Source organism: Kogia breviceps, chromosome 17 (genome assembly GCF_026419965.1).
Source record: "Kogia breviceps isolate mKogBre1 chromosome 17, mKogBre1 haplotype 1, whole genome shotgun sequence".
NCBI classification, from domain to species: domain Eukaryota; kingdom Metazoa; phylum Chordata; class Mammalia; order Artiodactyla; family Physeteridae; genus Kogia; species Kogia breviceps.
Window position 1 is genome coordinate 74,682,964 of NC_081326.1, and position 18,091 is coordinate 74,701,054.

Consider the following 18,091-nt stretch of genomic DNA (forward strand, 5'->3'; position numbering starts at 1 on the left):
GCTTTTCAGACAAGCAAAAGCTAAGAGAATTCAGCACCACCATACCAGCTTTGAAACAAACGCTAAAGAAACTTCTCTAAGAGGCAAACACAAGAGAAGAAAAAGACCCACAAAAACAAACCCAAAACAATTAAGAAAATGGTAACAGGAACATACATATCAATAATAACCTTGAATGAAAATGGATTAAATGCCCCAACCAAAAGACACAGACAGACTGGCTGAATGGATACAAAAACAAGACCCATATATATGCTGTCTACAAGAGACCCACTTCAGAAAAAGATATTTTCTCTGAAAAAGATATTTCACTCAAATGGAAATCAAAAGAAAGCTGGAGTAGCAATACTCGTATGAGATAAAATAGACTTTAAAATAAAGACTGTTACAAGAGATGAGGAGGGACACTGCATAATGATCAAAGGATCAATCCAAGAAGATATAACAATTATAAATGTTTATGCACCCAACATAGGAGCACCTCAATACATAAGGCAACTGCTAACAACCATGAAAGGAGAGATCAACAGTTAACACAATAATAGTAGGGGACTAACACCCCACTTACACCAATGGACAGATCATCCAAACAGAAAATAAATAAGGAAACACCAGCTTTAAATGACATAACAGACCAGATAGATCTAATTGATATTTATCAAACATGCCACCCAAAAATGGCAGAATACACTTTCTTCTCAAGTGCACACAGAACATTATCCAGGATAGATCACATCTTAGGTCACAAATCAAGCCTCAGAAAATTTAAGAAAACCGAAATCATATCAAGCATCTTTTCTGACCACAGCACTATGAGACTGGAAATCAATTACAGGAAAACAAGAACTGTAAAAAACACAAATACATGGAGGCTAAACAGTGTACTACTAAATAACCGAGAGATCAATGAAGACATTTTAAAATACATAGAAACAAATGACAATGAAAACACGACGACCCAAAACCTATGGCACGCAGCAAAAGCAGTTCTAAGAGGGAAGTTTATAGCAGTACAATCTCACCTCAAGAAACAAGAAAAATCTCAAACAGTCTAGCCCCACACTTAAAACAACTAGAGAAATAAGAACAAAGAAAACCCAAAGTCAGTAGAAGTAAAGAAATGATAAAGATCAGAGCAGAAATAAATGAAATAGAAATGAAGAAAACAATAGCAAAGATCAATAAAATGAAAAGCTGGTTCTTTGAGAAGATAAACAGAATTAATAAATCCTTAGCCAGACTCATCAAGAAAAAAAGGGAGAGGACACAAATCAATAAAATTAGAAATGAAAAGGGAGAAATCTCAACTCACACTGCAGAAATACAAAAGATTTTAAGAGACTACTACAAAACAACTATATGGCAAATAAATGGACAACCATGAAGAAATGGACAAATTCTTGGAAAGGTACAATTTTCCAAGACTGAACCAGGAATAATTAGAAAATATAAACAGACCTATCACAAGCAATGAAATTGAAACCATAATTTAAAATCTTCCAGCAAACAGAAGTCCAGGACCAGATGGCTTCACAGGCGAATTCTATCAAACATTTAGAGAAGAGCTAACACCGATCCTCCTCAAACTCTTCCAAAAGATTGCAGAGGGAGAAACACTCCCAAATTCATTCTATGAAGCCACCATCACCCTGACACCAAAACCAGAAAAAGATACTACAAAAAAAGAAAGTTATAGACCAATATCACTGATGAACACAGATGCAAAAATCCTGAACAAAATAGTAGCAAACAGAACCCAAGAGCACATTAAAAGGATCATACACCATGATCAAGTGGGATTTATCTCAGGGATGCAAGGATTCTTCAATATACGCAAATCAATCAATGTAATACACCACATTAACAAATTAAGGAATAAAAACCATATGATCATCTCAATAGATGCAAAAAATCTTTTGACAAAATTCAACACCTATTTATGATAAAAACTCTCCAGAAAATGTGCACAGAGGGAACCTACCTCAACATAATAAAGGCCATATATGACAAACCCACAGCAAGTATCATACTCAATGGTGAAAAACTGAAAGCATTTCCACTAAGATCAGGAACAAGACAAGGATGTCCACTCTCGCCACTCTTACTCAACATAGTTTTGAAGTCCCAGCCACAGCAATCAGAGAAGAAAAAGAAATAAAAGGAATACAAATTGGAAAAGAATACGTAAAACTGTGCTGTTTGCTGATGACATGATACTACTATACACAGAAAATCCTAAAGATGCCACCAGAAAACTACCAGAATTAATCAATCAATTTTGTAAGGCTGCAGGATACAAAATTCATGCACAAAAATCTCTGGCATTCCTATACACCAACAACGAAAAACCAGAAAGAGAAATTAAGGAAACACTTCCATATACCATTGCAACAAAAAGAATAAAATACCTAGGAATAAACCTGCCTAAGGAGGCGAAAGATCCGTACTTAGAAAACTAAAACATTGATGAAAGAAATCAAAGATGACATAAACAGACGGTGAAATATACCATGTTCTTGGATTGGAAGAATCAATATTGTGAAAATGACTATACTACGCAAAGCAATCTACAGATTCAGTGCAATCCCTATCAAACTACCAATGGCATTCTTCACAGAATTAGAACCAAAAAATCTTACAATTTGTATGGAAACAAAGAAGACCCCAAACAGCCAAAGCAATCTTGAGAAAGAAAAACGGAGTTGGAGGAATCAGGCTCCCTGACTTCAACGGTACAGGACAGAATGCCCAGAGATAAACCCACACACATATGGGAACCTAATTTACAACAAAGGAGGCAAGAACACACAATGGAGAAAAGATAGCCTCTTCAATAAGTGGTGCTGGGAAAACTGGACAGCTACATGTAAAAGAATGAAATTAGAACACTTCCTAACACCATACACAAAAATAAACTCCAAATGGATTAAAGACTTAAATGTAAGGCCAGGCACTATCAAACTTTTAGATGAAAACATAGGAAAAACACTCTTCGACATAAACCACAGCAAGATCTTTTTTGACCCACATCCTAGAGTAACAGAAATAAAACAAAAATAAACAAATGGGACTTAATTAAACTTAAAAGCTTTTGCACAGCAAAGGAAACCATAAACAAGATAAAAAGACAACCCTCAGAATGGGAGAAAATATTTGCAAATGAAACAACAGACAAAGGATTAATCTCCAAAACATACAAACAGCTCATGGAGCTCAATATCAAAAAACAAACAAACAAACAATGCAGTTAAAAAATGGGCGGAAGACCTAAATAGACATTTCACCAAGGAAGACATACAGATGGCCAAAAAACACATGAAAGACGCTCAGCATCACTCATTATTAGAGAAATGTAAATCAAAACTACAATGCTGTATCCCCTCACACCAGTCAGAATGGCCGTTATCAAAAAATCTAGAAACAATAAATTCTAGAAAGGGTGTGGTGAAAAGGGAACCCTCCTGCACTGTTGGTGGGAATGTAAATTGATACAGCCACTATGGAACAGTATGGAGGTTCCTTAAAAAACTAAAAATAGAACTACCATATGATCCAGCAATCCCACTACTGGGCATAGACCCCGAGAAAACCATAATTCAAAAAGAGACATGCACCACAATATTCACTGCAGCTCCATTTACAATAGCCAGGACATGGAAGCAACCTAAATGCCCATCAACAGATGAATGGATAAAGAAGATGTGGCACATATATACAATGGAATATTAGCCATAAAAAGAAACGAAATTGAATTATTTGCAGTGAGGTGGATGGACCTAGACTCTGTCACACAGAGTGAAGTAAGTCAGAAAGAGAAAAACAAATACCGTATGCTAATGCCTACATATGGAATCTAAAAAAAAAAAAAGGTACTGATAAAGCTAGTTGCAGGTCAGGAATAAAGAGGTAGACATAAAAAATGGACTTGAGAACATGGGTTGGGAGGGCAAGGCTGGGGCAAAGTGAGAGCAGCATCAGCATACATACACTACAGAAAGTGAAACAGCTGGCTGGTGGGAAGCGGCAGCGAAGCACAGGGAGATCCGCTCGGTGCCCTGCAATGACCCAGAGGGGTGGGATAGGCAGGAGGGGAGGGAGGCTCACGAGGGAGGGCGTATGGGGACATGTGTATGCATATGGCTGATTCGCTTTGGTGCACAACAGAAACTCACACAGTACTGTGAAGCACTTATGCTCCAATAAAGATCTGTTAAATAAATAAATAAAAATAAATTCACCAGGCTGTACACGATTGTGTTCACGACTGCATGTAAGTTGTACTTCCATTGAAAAGGACTCAAAAATACCATTCATAATAAAGATACCTAGGAATAACTCTAGAAGAATACTGTAAGACCATCACAGAAAAACTAGAAAATGTTATTGAAAGACATGAAAGAAGACCAATATATGAAGAGGCAATATTCATAGTTATGAAGACTAAGTCTCATAAAAGTATCAGTCTTTGGGCTTCCCTGGTGGCGCAGTGGTTGAGAATCCGCCTGCCGATGCAGGAGACACGGGTTCCTGCCCTGGTCCGGGAAGATCCCACATGCCGCGGAGCGGCTGGGCCCGTGAGCCGTGGCCGCTGAGCCTGCGCGTCCGCAGCCTGTGCTCCGCAATGGGAGAGGCCACAACAGTGAGAGGCCCGCGTACCGCAAAAAAAATTTAAAAATAAAAAAAATAAAAAAATAAAAGTATCAGTCTTCGCCCAAAGTGATCCACAGGTTCCATGCAGTCCCAATCGATATTCTAACGGGCTACCGTGAGGAACATGACAAACTGATTCTAAAATTTAAGACCAAAGGACAGAAAATATCCAAAAAGCTCCTGAACAATCATCTAAAGGGTGATGCAATCCCACCAGATTGCAAAGCTTTTCAGAGGAAACAGAAAATAAGCAGTAATTGTGTCTGCCTGAAGAAGGCCAGGAGACTCGGAGAATACGTTTTTTAGGGAGAAAGACAGCCTGTGTCAGTGGTTCCCAAACTCCGATGCTTATAAGAATCATTTGGGACACTTTAGGACACCGTGACACCCAGGTCACACCCCATGCCTATGAAATCACGAGGTCTAGGGTGGAAGCCAGGCAGAGCTTTATAAAGATCCCCAGCCGATTCCAACGTGCAGCAGAGTTTGAACCTATCAGCCTACGCTCAAAGGCAAGAGGCCTAAGAGGGCATGGCAAGTCAGAAATACAAGTCATTCCGTATTTCTGGAATACAAACCAAATGAGGGAGAAGAGACGGGTGGGCAAGGAGGCCAAAGAGGCGGGCCAGGGCAAAAGCCCACACAAGCCAGACCTGAGGCTTTATCTGAGGGCGATGGAAAGCCCTTGGCAGGTGCACGGCAGAAGAAGGACATAACAGATCCCGCTCTGGAGAAAGGACTGCCGGGAAAATATGGAAGACGGCGAAGAGGGCGCAAAATGAGCTGCTGGGAGACCAGTCAGAAGGCTCCCAGCAGGGTCCAGATGAGAAATCATCAGGGCTTTAAGCCGAGCAGTGATGGTGGATGTGTAGAGAAGGGCTGGAGAGACTTAGAAAACAAAAATGCTAAGACTTGGTGCAATCACGAGCGTGAGCTCGAAGTACACCAGCCTGCGGTAATCCACCGAAATCACCCCTTTCTCTTTGCAGGGGGAAAACCTGAAATCACCTCAACTGAACACCTACCGGATTTGTTTCCCAGTGAGTCACCACCAGCTTGACTGGAAAGGCAGTCATGCGAACAGTGAGATCAGTGATCCAGAAGACCTCGGCCCTGGCTGCCTGCAATAGGATCACCTGTTGCTGATGAATGACAAACACCTGGATTTTCATTCTCTCCTGGTGGTTGAGCAAGTTATTTTCCAACCTGAATTTAAATCAGAGCTGAGTCAACCACCCCACCTGCAGACTAACAGCGACCACGGGATCAGCGCCCCTGCGCAGGTTATTAGATGGCGAGGCGAGAACGCAGCTTTCTGTCTCACTCAGATATGCTCCCGAGAGCCCCAGGAAGCAGAAGCAGCCTGACCTTTCCCTTAGCTGAGCCATCGTGCTGTGAAGTTACGGTTTGTGAGTCAGAAGGCTGGGGGGTGATGCAGGCCAAACATAACGACGGGCAGGCTGTCAGGTGCGTCATTCACCTTTTCCTTCAGAACAAAAGCAGGTAAACCCACTGAACACAAAAGCGGTGTATAGTCTGACAAATGGCCAACACAGTCCAAAGATGACTGGAGGTCTGATTTAAAATAAAGGATGTGGGCTTCTGATCACCGCTTAGAAATGTTGAGATTTGAGAAAAGCACTGCTTCCATCCTTAAGAAAAAAGCTGCATAAACTGGAAATTAACTTTTCCGGAACTGATCAGAGAAGTGAAGTCACAGGGAAGACTGACCTGAAATCTGTGGACCGGCACCCACAGGGAGAAGCAGGACCCCAGCACACGTGCCTATGTGGGCCATGAAAGCCAGTCAAAAGGTTCAGCTAGACGTTGTTAATGAACTGCTAAACGTCTGGCACAGGCTATGAGAGCAGGAAGTCTCCTGGGGGCTCCTGTCCACGACAGGCAGGCTTCTCCCACAGGAAAAGGATCCTGAGGGCTCCTCTTGGGGACGGTTGGGAGGGGACCAGAGCCACTGCCCCACACCAGCCCCTCCCCTCTCCCTATGGGGCCCAAGCCTTCATCTGCAGGGGAACAGCACAGACTGCAGCAGGAGGACAGGGATGGAAGCCCCCCCACAGCTGAGGGAGGGGAACGGCGGCCACCAAGCAAACCTCCCCCCATCTCCACCTGCCGCTTTTTCCCCAGAACCGAGAGCCTTCGGAGCACACAGTCGGATCCGCGGACCAGGAGTACAGAGAAGAGGTCTGGCCGGTGGGTGGGGTGTGGGAGACAGTCACTGACTCCATCTGGAAGATGAGAAAGTCTTGTGAGAAAGCAAACTTAGAAGGAAAGAAGACGAGGATCTTGGCTGGAGCCCTGGGCAATTCCGCTCTGTAATGGTCAAGAGGAAAAGGAAGCAGCAGCAAATGGAACTGACCAAGAGCTGCCATGAGGAAGAAGGAAAAGCAAGATGAGGAGGGAGGAGCCAGCCTCCAGGCTGGGAACCAGGAGCTGGAATTAAAAGACAAAGATGGGGGACTTCCCTGGTGTTCCAGTGGTTAAGACCCTGCACTTCCAGTGCAGGGGTTGTGGGTTCAATCCCTGGCTGGGGAACTAAAATCCCACATGCCACACAGCGCGGCCAAAAAAAAAAAAAGAAAAAGATGTCCCTGGCCCTGCCCCCAGGATGGGTGTGCTATAGTGAGAAAGACCAAAAATGCGGACAATTTCAGAAGCTGGGAGCTGGTACAGCCTCGGGGAACCAGAGAGCTGGGGGTACAGAGCCCAGACTCGGAGGTCACCATCCAGCCACCTCTCAGGGTTAGAGAGAGAACCGTCAGCACCTCCATCACATGCCCAAACATGGGGGCCACTCAGTACAGCTTCATCTCCTTCCAGCCTCCATACTCTGTAGCCTCAGGAAAAAACCCAGGTTTCAAGAAAATCTTCTTTAAAATCACATGTTTATGAAAGCCTCAGGCATCTAGGAATTGTAAAGAAAAAGAGAAATCTTCTGACATTAAGATTCTAACCACCTTTGTCTTTGGTTTCTGGGTAATTCAGAGTGAGTCACTGTTCCTTAAAAAGTAAGACGGAGTTTCCCCAAAATTAGTATTTCCTTTTGAGGAGAGCGGCAGACCAGGGCAAAGACACTCAGTGATGCCCTGGTTTCAGACACAGTCATCGGGGAGAGAGACAAGGCAGGAAAGGGAACACAGAAGATTCCACAGCAACGACTCTCAAATAAAACCAATCCCCGGCCACAATGATAAGCCGAAGCATCTCTTATCATCAAATTATGAAAAAGCAAAACATAATGAAATGCCAAATGTAAATGTGGCTTTTTTTACCCCAAATCTCCAACTCTGGACAAAGAAACTGAAATGATTCGAACTTCCCACAGGCAGAGTTTGTCTTTAGCTTAATGAACAAGAGACATTTCAGGCAAGAAGCGTTTCTGTGGGGAGCAGACAAATTCCAATAGCTCACCAAATGCTGGACCAGCTCCTAAATCCTGTGCTACAAACATCCGGAGGCCTCCAGCGACGGCCGCAGGGAACGGCGGGAAGGACGCCCTCCAGGTAGAGACACCCCAGCCCGTCTTCTGAATCCCCTCCTCTCCTGCCCACCTGGCTCCCTCCTACTTAAGGCCTACGTGCCTCTACCTTGAACCCTCACACCTGTCACCTACCGCACCAGGTGAATCTCGGCTACCCCTCCAATCTGCCCACCCACCTTCTCCCAACAGTCTCCATCACATCAACCTTTTTTCAAAAGACTTTCAGGGACTCTCCAGTATCTTCCAATAAAGTCTGAGTTACTCCCCTGGAGTTTGAGGCCTTCCACAGCCTGCCTGAACCTACCATTCCAACCAGGATCCCCTCCTTCTCCTGAATACCCAACCGCACCGCCTCCATCCCTGCCCAACGCGTCCAGCTCAAGCCGCAGCCAGGCGCTGTTCGAGGACCCCACACCCAGAAGCCAGCACCTGGCTGTCCCCACCCAGACGGCTCTCCCCTCCCTGAACTCAGGGTCAGGACCACTCGATCTGGCTTCACAACATTCCTTTCATCCCCTCAACTCAATAAATATTTACTGGGATCTTCTCTGAGTCAGGCCCTGTGCTGGGTACTGGGAGTAGAGAGACGTGAAGTGAAACTGACACGGCATTCAGAGGTGTCGAGGGGACACACGGGCCGGGAGGGCTAAAGAGAGGAAGTGATAGGTGGGGAGGAGAGGGCACACGAAACACGGACAGACTCTGCCGGCGGAGAGAAACGGCATCGCAGGCCCACAACGCTGTTGCAGAGTGGCTCTGAGAGATGGCAGCGTCCCACAGCTAGAAACCATCCCCACCATCCACCTCCGGGGCTTCCTCCCTTTTATTCTCTTGTCACTGACTTGCTGAAGAAACCACGTTGTTTGCAGAGTTAACCGTAGTCTGAAATGGAGCAGCTTCACAGCTTTTTCTGTCGGCAGAATTCTGTGAACTGGTCGTGAGAGCTGGAGCGCTCATCAGCCTCAGGTGTGATTCGGAGCAGCACTAACTCACGGGAGGTGTGTGCTCTCCCATCAGGAGAACATGACGCCTGCCTGTCTCTTATTTTGCTGTGTAGATGCTCATGGTCTCAACCCATCATCTATTAGGAGCTGCAAAGTGGAGAGTTTCTAATTCTATCGTCCCTTCTCAAGTGTTAGCGGGCATACTTCTGTAGAGAGAAACTGCCCTCATCAACTCTTAGGTGGTCCAACCGTACATCTGTGTGGAGAGGCAGAATACTCATTACCTATCTTTTTCTTTTTTTTTTTTTTTTTTGCGGTACGCGGGCCTCTCATTGCTGTGGCGTCTCCCGTTGCGGAGCACAGGCTCCGGACGCGCAGGCTCAGCGGCCATGGCTCGCGGGCCGAGCCGCTCCGCGGCACGTGGGATCTTCCCGGACCGGGGCACGAACCCGCGTCCCCTGCATCGGCAGGCGGACTCCCAACCACTGCGCCACCGGGGAAGCCCACCTATCATTTTTAAAATAATGAATTGGTTCCCCATCATTCGCCAAAGGTTGGCAATTCTTTCGAACAGCTCTAAGCACCCAAGACTGAGCCGCAGGTATCACCCCTGCCGGCGCTCAGACGGCCAGCGGCAGCCTCTTCACGTTGGCTCCTCCTAACACAGCTCTAGTAAATCCACTCCTACAGCTTCCCTGCTGCAGGTTTCACAGGATGTGCCCAGATCACCTCACTACAGACAATTCCTGCTCCAGACCTGCAAGTGGCCACTTCTCCAAGAAGCCCTGGTTTCTTACAACACCATGATGTGGGCGCTAGGAAGGCTCACTGCTGCTGGGCTGCTGGGTTTCCAGGCCTTGGAGTAGATAGACAGATAGATCTTTAAATATCCCATAATTTCTTACTGATATCTTTTATTTAAACTCCAGACTACAAGGTCTTTACTTTATCTCTATCATCTTACATCAGTTATCTCTTCCAAATGAGAACCCTCGTTCAGGACCAGATTCAGATGCTAGAATTAGATTATCACAGAATTGATCATTTACTTAATTCCACATTTACACACAGTTTCAGCATACCAACACTATCTCTGCCACAACAATCACTAAAAGCAGTTTAAAATCGCTTTTGCAGGGCTTCCCTGGTGGCGCAGTGGTTGAGAGTCCGCCTGCCGATGCAGGGGACGCGGGTTCGTGCCCCGGTCCGGGAGGATCCCACATGCCGCGGAGCGGCTGGGCCCGTGAGCCATGGCCGCTGAGCCCGCGCGTCCGGAGCCTGTGCTCCACAACGGGAGAGGCCACAATGGTGAGAGGCCCGCATACCGCAAAAAAAAAAAAAAAAAAAAAAAAAAAATCGCTTTTGCAGAGCGTGGCATCATCATCGTGGCAGAGTAAGAGTTTTCTGCCGTCTTCTCCCCAAAGAACGCCAACTTGGACCATCACCCACACACGAGAGGGCCTCGGTGGGGGCCCAGGGGTCTAACAGAGAAGGCCCAGCACACAAAACTCTGAGACTGGACGCACTGAAGAGGGTCGGGGACACCGCCTGACTCTACCCACATCACCCTCCCTGAAGGTGGCAGCTCAGTGCCCAGGGAGACGGAGTCAGCCCAGGGCTCCTCCCGGGGGGCGGTGCACGTGGGGGCGAGGACAGTACTTCCTCAGCTGTGCGGGACGAGTACCGAGACACCTGATTCTCTCTTGCCCCAGCCAGGATCCTGAGGCCCCAAAAATGTCTTCCGGGTCTTTTTTGAACCCGGGGTACGATGAAGGATTGCACACAGCATTTGATTGTTAGATCTCTTCCATGTCCTCTAATCCAGAAGAGTCCTCCCACCCGTCTTTACAAAAGGGAATCATCTACTTTATAGAGTTGGTTGGGAAGGTTAAATAGAAATAATGCAAATAAAGTCGCTGGTCCAGACCTGATACACAGCATCTGACAATGCTCAACAAATATTCATTCTCTTCTATCCGTCTACAGCCCACACTGGATCCAGTGTCCCGCTCTGCGTGACAGCTACATTTATCTGGTTTCAGTAACCATAGTTAATGTGAGTGCCTGCCTAAAAAGCCCATCGGGTCCACAGGGGTCCCCGGCTGGAGGTTCTGAAACTGTCAGACCAAGTGCCACCCATGGGGCATCTCCCAGTTGCAAGAGGCCACACATGAGCCTCTGCCACTGAGTTTACAGCTATCTCCAGATGAGGGCTAAACCACAGGCTCCAGTTTGCTCAGACTGAACTACACGGAGCAATGCGTTCACTATCCACCAACCAAACTCTGCAGAAGTCCTTTGTGGGCCTTGGTGTCCAACTTTTTCCTTCCTCTACAGAACTTGCCCGCGTGTGGACATTAAGATTCTGTGTCTCAAACTCTACGGTTTGCTATGTAAATGACCAGCTGGAGTGTCTACTGACCATTATCAATAGAGAGGGCATCTCACTTAGAATACTGTATTTGCCAGACCACTAGATACATTAATGCAAATTTATGTAAAACTATGTTACTTTAACACACAATAAGAAAGTATATCCTGGGACTTCCCTGGCAGTCCAGTGGTTAGGACTTCGCCTTCCAACGCAGGCCGGTTCCATCCCTGGACCCCTGGTCAGGGAGCTAGGATCTCACATGCCTCGTGGCCAAAGAGCCGAAGCATAAAACAAAAGCAATATTGTAACAAATTGAGTAAAGACTTTAAGAAATGGTCCACATTTTTTTTAAAAAAAAGTATATTCTAATTCTGTTCTACTATAAACGCCATAAACTATGATACTGTATTACAAAAATAAAAAACACATATATCAGTACAAAAATAAATAAAGAGGGCATCTAATTTTTATTTATTTATTTATTTATTTTATTTTGGGCCGCGTTGGGTCTTCGTTGCTGTGCGCGGGCTTTTCTCTAGTTGCAGCGAGCGGGGGCTACTCTTCCTTGCGGTGCGCGGGCTTCTCACTGCAGTGGCTTCTCTTGTTGCGGAGCACGGGCTCTAGGCGCACAGGCTTCAGCAGTTGTGGCTCACGGGCTCTAGAGCGTAGGCTCAGAAGTTGTGGCGCACGGGCTTAGTTGCTCCGCGTCACGTGGGATCTTCCCGGACCAGGGCTCGTACCCATGTCCCCTGCCTTGGCAGGCGGATTCTTAACCACTGTGCCACCAGGGAAGCCCAAGAGGGCATCTAATTCATTATAACCATGCTCTATTGCACACCTGTGCTATATTTAACTGACAGGAACCTAGGCCAGCCTTACATTTACAAACCACTTGGTAAACCTACTTCTAGCTCTCTTTGGTTTTATTCTAAAAGATAGTATTTTCAGACTATAAATCCCAAGTTGCAATTTTACTTTCAGCAGAGAAGGGCAGAGACAATCCTCCAGAACTCTGTAACTAAAGGCAGAAACATAACAAAATATGGCCACACTGAACACATAAACTCAAGGAACCACCAAAATAAAAGCAGCCTCAGCTTCCACCTGGAGGCCTTCCATCTTGTCTCTCTCAGGAGCAACCTGCCCCAAATGGTCAGCAGCACAAGTAACGATCAGCTTTCCTCCACGTCTCACATCCAAATGAGCTCAGTGAGGCATCCACGTGCCCAGACATACCCCCGGGATACAAACTCATCAAGCTTTCCCTGGACAGGTGTCAGGCACCACTGATTCTGCCAAACTCCCTTCCTGGGAAAAACAAAAGTCAGAAACTCTGTCTGTAACCCTCTGTCTACTTATAGAAAGATGCAGTCCAGTGGTACAAAGCCATTTAGAGACAGAAAAGAATATCCATTTCATCTGATATTTTTTGAGTTCTGGTATAATGTTAAATCCACGTGATATTTTCCATTTCTAGTGTGTCCAACAGTAAACTTATTTTCCTACCTGCATTAATAATATAAAAGAAAAATTTAATGGTTATTTAAACACTCCAGAGAGTACAGGAGATTTCATGGAGCGTGCTATGGACTTAGAGTAGGTGTCCCCCCAGAATCCGTGTGTTGAAGCCCTAACCCCAATGTGACAGCACTAGGAGGCGGGGCCTTTGAGAGGTCATTAGGGTCAGACGAGGTCAGGAGGGAGGAGCCTCCACACCGAGGTGGGAGGGGAAGAGGAGCTCATCCACTCCCCTCCCTCCAGGTATGCCGTCTAGGTACTGTGAATACAGGACCTCCTGAGTAAGACAGATGAGGTCCTTCTCCCCGTGAAACTTTTAAGGTAAAGGACGGAGGCAGCAGGACAGGAAAAACCAAACAAGACACTTCCAGGGAACAGGAGCAGTCCATAATTCGGGGGGAGCCGACAAGAATGACAGTGGGCGGGGCGTGCTGACTTAGCCGACGCGGTCCGGGTAGCCTCTCCACCGGGGAGACAACTGAAATGAGATCTGAATAATCAGCTCTGTGTCTACACATATGTCCATCTAGTCTCTGGAGGTGAGTGCCACTGCGTCACTGGCCAGAGATCTCCGGGCCTCTGTACCTGCTGCTCCTTGAAAGGCCTGTGGAGCACAGGCTCTTTTCTTCTTCTAGGATACTCCCCAATTCAGGCCCAAGTCACACACCAGCTCTGGGAGGCCCTCCCTGCAGGACCGTACTGATAAAGTGAGCTGCATCTCAGTTACAGCCCTGAGTCTCAGGGTGTTCCAATCACATATTTATTTTTCTGGCTGACCCTCCGGGCAACAACAGGCCACAGAACAGTTATGAGGACAGACTCTGGAGTCAGGCTGCCTGGCTTCACAACCCAGCTTTGCCACTTCCTAGCTGTGCGACCTTAGAAAAACTGCACAACCTCTCTATGCCTTACTGTCCCTATTTGTAAAACGGAGCTATTAATAGCACCTATTTCATAGGGCTGCTGTGAGGGTTCAGTGAGTTGATCTATGCACACCTCTTAAATGTTAGCTGCTGTTATAGCTACTGCCCAGGGGACAGACCTTGACTCATTCATCTCTGTTTTCCAAGAGCCCAGCCAAGTCCTTGTCTCTAATAAGAGGTGGTTAAATGTCTTGTAATGTCATAAATCTGTGATGGCGGGGCGGGGGGCGGGGGGGGGTATAACTAACACCGGTTGACCCCTTACCATGTTCCAGCTGAAGGGCAAATCCTCACAACAACTGTAGAAATGGTTATTACTGTCATCTTACCAGATTAAGGCACAAAGAAGTCAAAGTCACATAGTTGCTAAGTTCTAGTAACAGAATCCGTTGACCGTCTCCAATAACACCCTTTGACTGAATGGGGCCCCCCCAATTCATATGGTGAAGCCCTCACTGCCACTGTGACTATAACTGAAGACAGGGCCCGTGAGGAGGTAACGAAAGGTAAATGAGGCCACAGGGTGGGGCCTCGGTCTGAGAAAGCGGGCGTCCTTCTAAGAAGGGGAAGGACATCAGGCTTGCTCTGCCGCGTGAGGACACAGTGAGAAGGCAGCTGTGTGCAAAGCCAGGAAAGGGCCCTCACCAGAACCTGGCCGCGCTGGAACCTTGACCTCAGACTTCCAGCCTCCACAGCTATGAGAAAAGAAGTCTGTGACTGTCGCCAGGCCGTCTGTGGTATTCTCTGGCGGCAGCCTGAGCTAACTAACACACCCCACGATGACTCCCACTGAAAGTGTGAACGCACGCTGCGTAATCGGACATAATCAACCTATGAAATCTTATCCCTAGTCAGCCAGTCCTAATGTTATGACAACAATAAATTCCCATTTTTCTCCACACTCCATTTCCTTACAGAAATCATTAGACTTTGAAGGAGAACTTCGTAATCACAGCTAATTAGACGTCTAAGGGATCACAGCAGTTATGCTTGAAGAAAAATGCAGTAATTCCTACTTTCTACTAATTTAGGATGACCTCCTGGCAAATGAACACAAAATAGTAAAGAGTGCAAATTACAAAATCGTTCAACTGAGAAGTACTTTTATTACTTTCCCCGTGCACAGTAACTCACTCGTGAAGCACGTGCCCAGGAGAAGTCTCAAGCCGCTGGAGCTGGTGAACGACAAGCACGTTACCGAGAGACAGCGGGGCTCGAGGCACGGTGATCGCTGCCGTGTGACTGGGGACCGCGATGTGCTGATTAAAACTGGGGAAGAACTTACCGTCACTGAGGTCTTGGAGGAGATTCTCCTGGCAAGAGAAATCCAGCTTCACTTTGATGCTGACGGTGAAAGTGGCCACCTTTCCAGGTTGCAAGGGAAACTGGGCAAGGGTTTCTTCTAGTTTCCAGCTCAGGAAGTCACCATATAATTTTTCTACAATGACAGTAATAAAGGTGATAATGAGGATGCAACTGAGGCAGCAGGAGACTTAGCTGTCCCCCTAGAAAATTCGGATGCACCTTCAAAAGCAAAGAAAGATGCAAACCACTTAAGATGTGATGGATCAAAGTGCCAGAGAGTTCCGGAATCACGGCTGTTCCAAGGCCTGTGTCTACGAGCACTGCCGCCGTGCAGCGGCTTTCTCTCCCCGACAAGAGCCGTGCACTCTTGTTCTCATGAACAGAGTCAGAGCTCGACCAGTACTTTCTACGTTCTATCGCCTTAAAGAGAAACAGATCCACGTTTAGTGGGAGAGAGACACTCATCAGGAAACAGGCACACAAAATCAGAAAGGGCCTTTTGCGGGGCGGGGGGCGTCCTTAGCTCTCCGGAGTCATACGGCCCTGGGTTTGGTGCCTTTTTGACTCTGACCACCTCGAGCTGGGGGGGGAGTGGCGATTCGTCCACGCCAACATTGCTTCGTGTATGAAATGGGGGTGACGACTCCTACATCACAGGGCTGTCTTACAGATTAAATTAAGTGGTGTCTGTAAAGCACTGTAGAGACTAGAGCTGAAATGTGCTGGAGGAAGGAGCCCAGGAAGGAGACGGGGGGCGGGGGCACCGGTTGTGTCATCTGGAAGCAGCTGTGTCACCCGTGTGGCTCCCCCTCCGGCCGGACGATCCCTGCTTCATCACACACTGGGAGGAGCGGGTGTTTACGGCCTGGAATCAAGTCCAGTATTAGCACTGCCTTGACACGCGGTGAAACCAGGAGGGCCTGGAACAGCCTCACTGCACGTCCCCCCCCGACTCTGCTCCTGGGGATACGGCCCCCTGACAAGCAACCCTCCTTATCCTGGGGACCAGACGAAGCTCCCGCTTAGCCCTGAGGGCGGGTTTCAGTTCCCTGCCCGCCAAGCACAGCCCCCTGTGGGATCCAGGGGACACCCCACCTCGTTGACACTACAAAGCCTGCCTCCCCGCGGCCCCTGGTTTCCCTCCGTCCCCTGCATGGCGGGCTGTGATCCCATCCATCCAGCATCGGGCGCTACGTGTGTGTCCATCCTCCTGGCCCTGGGGCGGGAATCCCTCCACACCAGCGAGGTGAACAGGAGGCCTTCCCGCTGCGCTTCTGAGTCCCCTGGTCCGCCTCGCTAATCCCCACTCCTGCTGCCCCTCAGTCCCAGACCTGCTGTTCCCGCCTCTGGGCTACCTCACCGCCTCCCTTTAAACAGACCGACTCTCTGTGCTAAATCCCCTCCATCAGAGTAAGGCAACGGACACCTGGAGAGAGTAACTTGCCCATGGTCCAAAACTAGGGGAAAGTGCCAGAATTCTAGATCCAAATGAGTCTAGAGCCATGACATTCACTTCTTGCATGAAGGCACATCAAGGTAGGGCTAAAAAATGAAGTCACCCTCTTGGGACCCAGAAATCAACACTGCAAGAGTCCAGTGGAAGACAGAGAGCTTGATCGAGGTTCATATTGCAGAAGAAAGACCCGTGAGGTTTGCTAACTGCAAGAACATGAGGCCAAACTGTGCTGTAAATGCAAAATAAGTTCATGCCTTCCTGTCCGGGGTGTGCTCCCTCCGGAACTGGCTGAGCTCCAATTAGAACACGTCTAGTGGGGCACATTTATCCTCAGGGTCTCCTTAAATAGGAACAGATCAGGGGAGGCGTCCTTGAAAGGTGTTTAGAAACCACATCGCGTTCATTTATTTACTTAGTTATTCACTGAACGCCGAACCTTGAACGTGCCAGATGCCTTCCACGTGTGACTCCTCTCCCTTAACCCTCACGATAACCCGGCGGAGTTGTGGGAAACCACGGAAGTGCACGTCCTCGCTGGAGGTCATGCAGCTGGGAAGCAGAGGACCTGGCCTACAACAGGTGCTCAGTTAAGTGTCCGGTGCGGGCGGCATCACCAATTCCACTAGTTTGGAGGGTGTTCGGATTTTTTAATAGACTGATATTGCTACGTTATTTCAGAATGATCTGAAAACAGATGGGCAGTTGCCAGAAGGATGATGGGACTGTTGAGAGTGCTGGTTCCTGGGAGGTAAGCTTTAAGGACGACGTGACCGATTAATCACTGTAGGCCGGGATACTTGGGCACCTGACAGTAACCACAGATCCAGGGAAAGCCTCCGGGAGAGACTGATAAGCAGACCAGACCTGAAGATGAGGGGAGGCCAGGCAGGTTCAAGAGCAGTGGGACCCGTGGGGTTGACTCTGGGCTTGGCGTGTATGTGTCTACACGCCCTCCTGTGCATGTGACGCATTTAATGGACATTACACTCAAAACTCCTCACGTACACGGTGGTCTTATCACCCTCCTCCTATAGAATGAACACTGTATGGAACACACAGATTCTAGATGTTTGCTGGCAATTATTTTACTTTTGAGCATGTAGCAGGAGCCTCATCTGATTAAGTGTTACAAGCTGACCTGACCTCTAGTCCTGCTGGACACATTACTCTCGGGGTATTTTGCCAGCACCCGACTCCACAACGGAAGTTACTGCCTTCCCTCCCAAAGCACTGATGGTACCAAAATCCTCTCCAAGACCCAGGAACTCACGTTCTATAAGTATGTGTGAACCAGCTTAATGCATTCTTTGTCTTGATTTTTCAATCCCACAGATTAATTTGGGATAGAAGGGTATATGACATACTAGGCAACATGAGGCCAGGGCAGAAAACCATTCGGGCCCTGCTTGCTGGAAGCCCAGA

The 18,091-nt window shown here is 47.4% G+C and overlaps 1 protein-coding gene across 4 annotated transcripts in view; it reads right to left on the reverse strand.

Moving 5' to 3' along the window:
- The window catches only part of TRAPPC9 (trafficking protein particle complex subunit 9), a 460,520-nt gene that overhangs the window by 334,218 nt on the left and 108,211 nt on the right, over positions 1 to 18,091 (reverse strand). For 3 of the 4 annotated variants that reach the window (XM_067018120.1, XM_059043000.2, XM_059043001.2), the window contains one exon: positions 15,194 to 15,346. The exons of the other annotated variant lie outside the window; for it this stretch is intronic. In XM_067018120.1, coding sequence (XP_066874221.1) covers positions 15,194 to 15,346 — 153 coding nt within the window. The remainder of the gene's footprint in view (positions 1 to 15,193; positions 15,347 to 18,091) is intronic. 4 annotated transcript variants of the gene reach the window in all.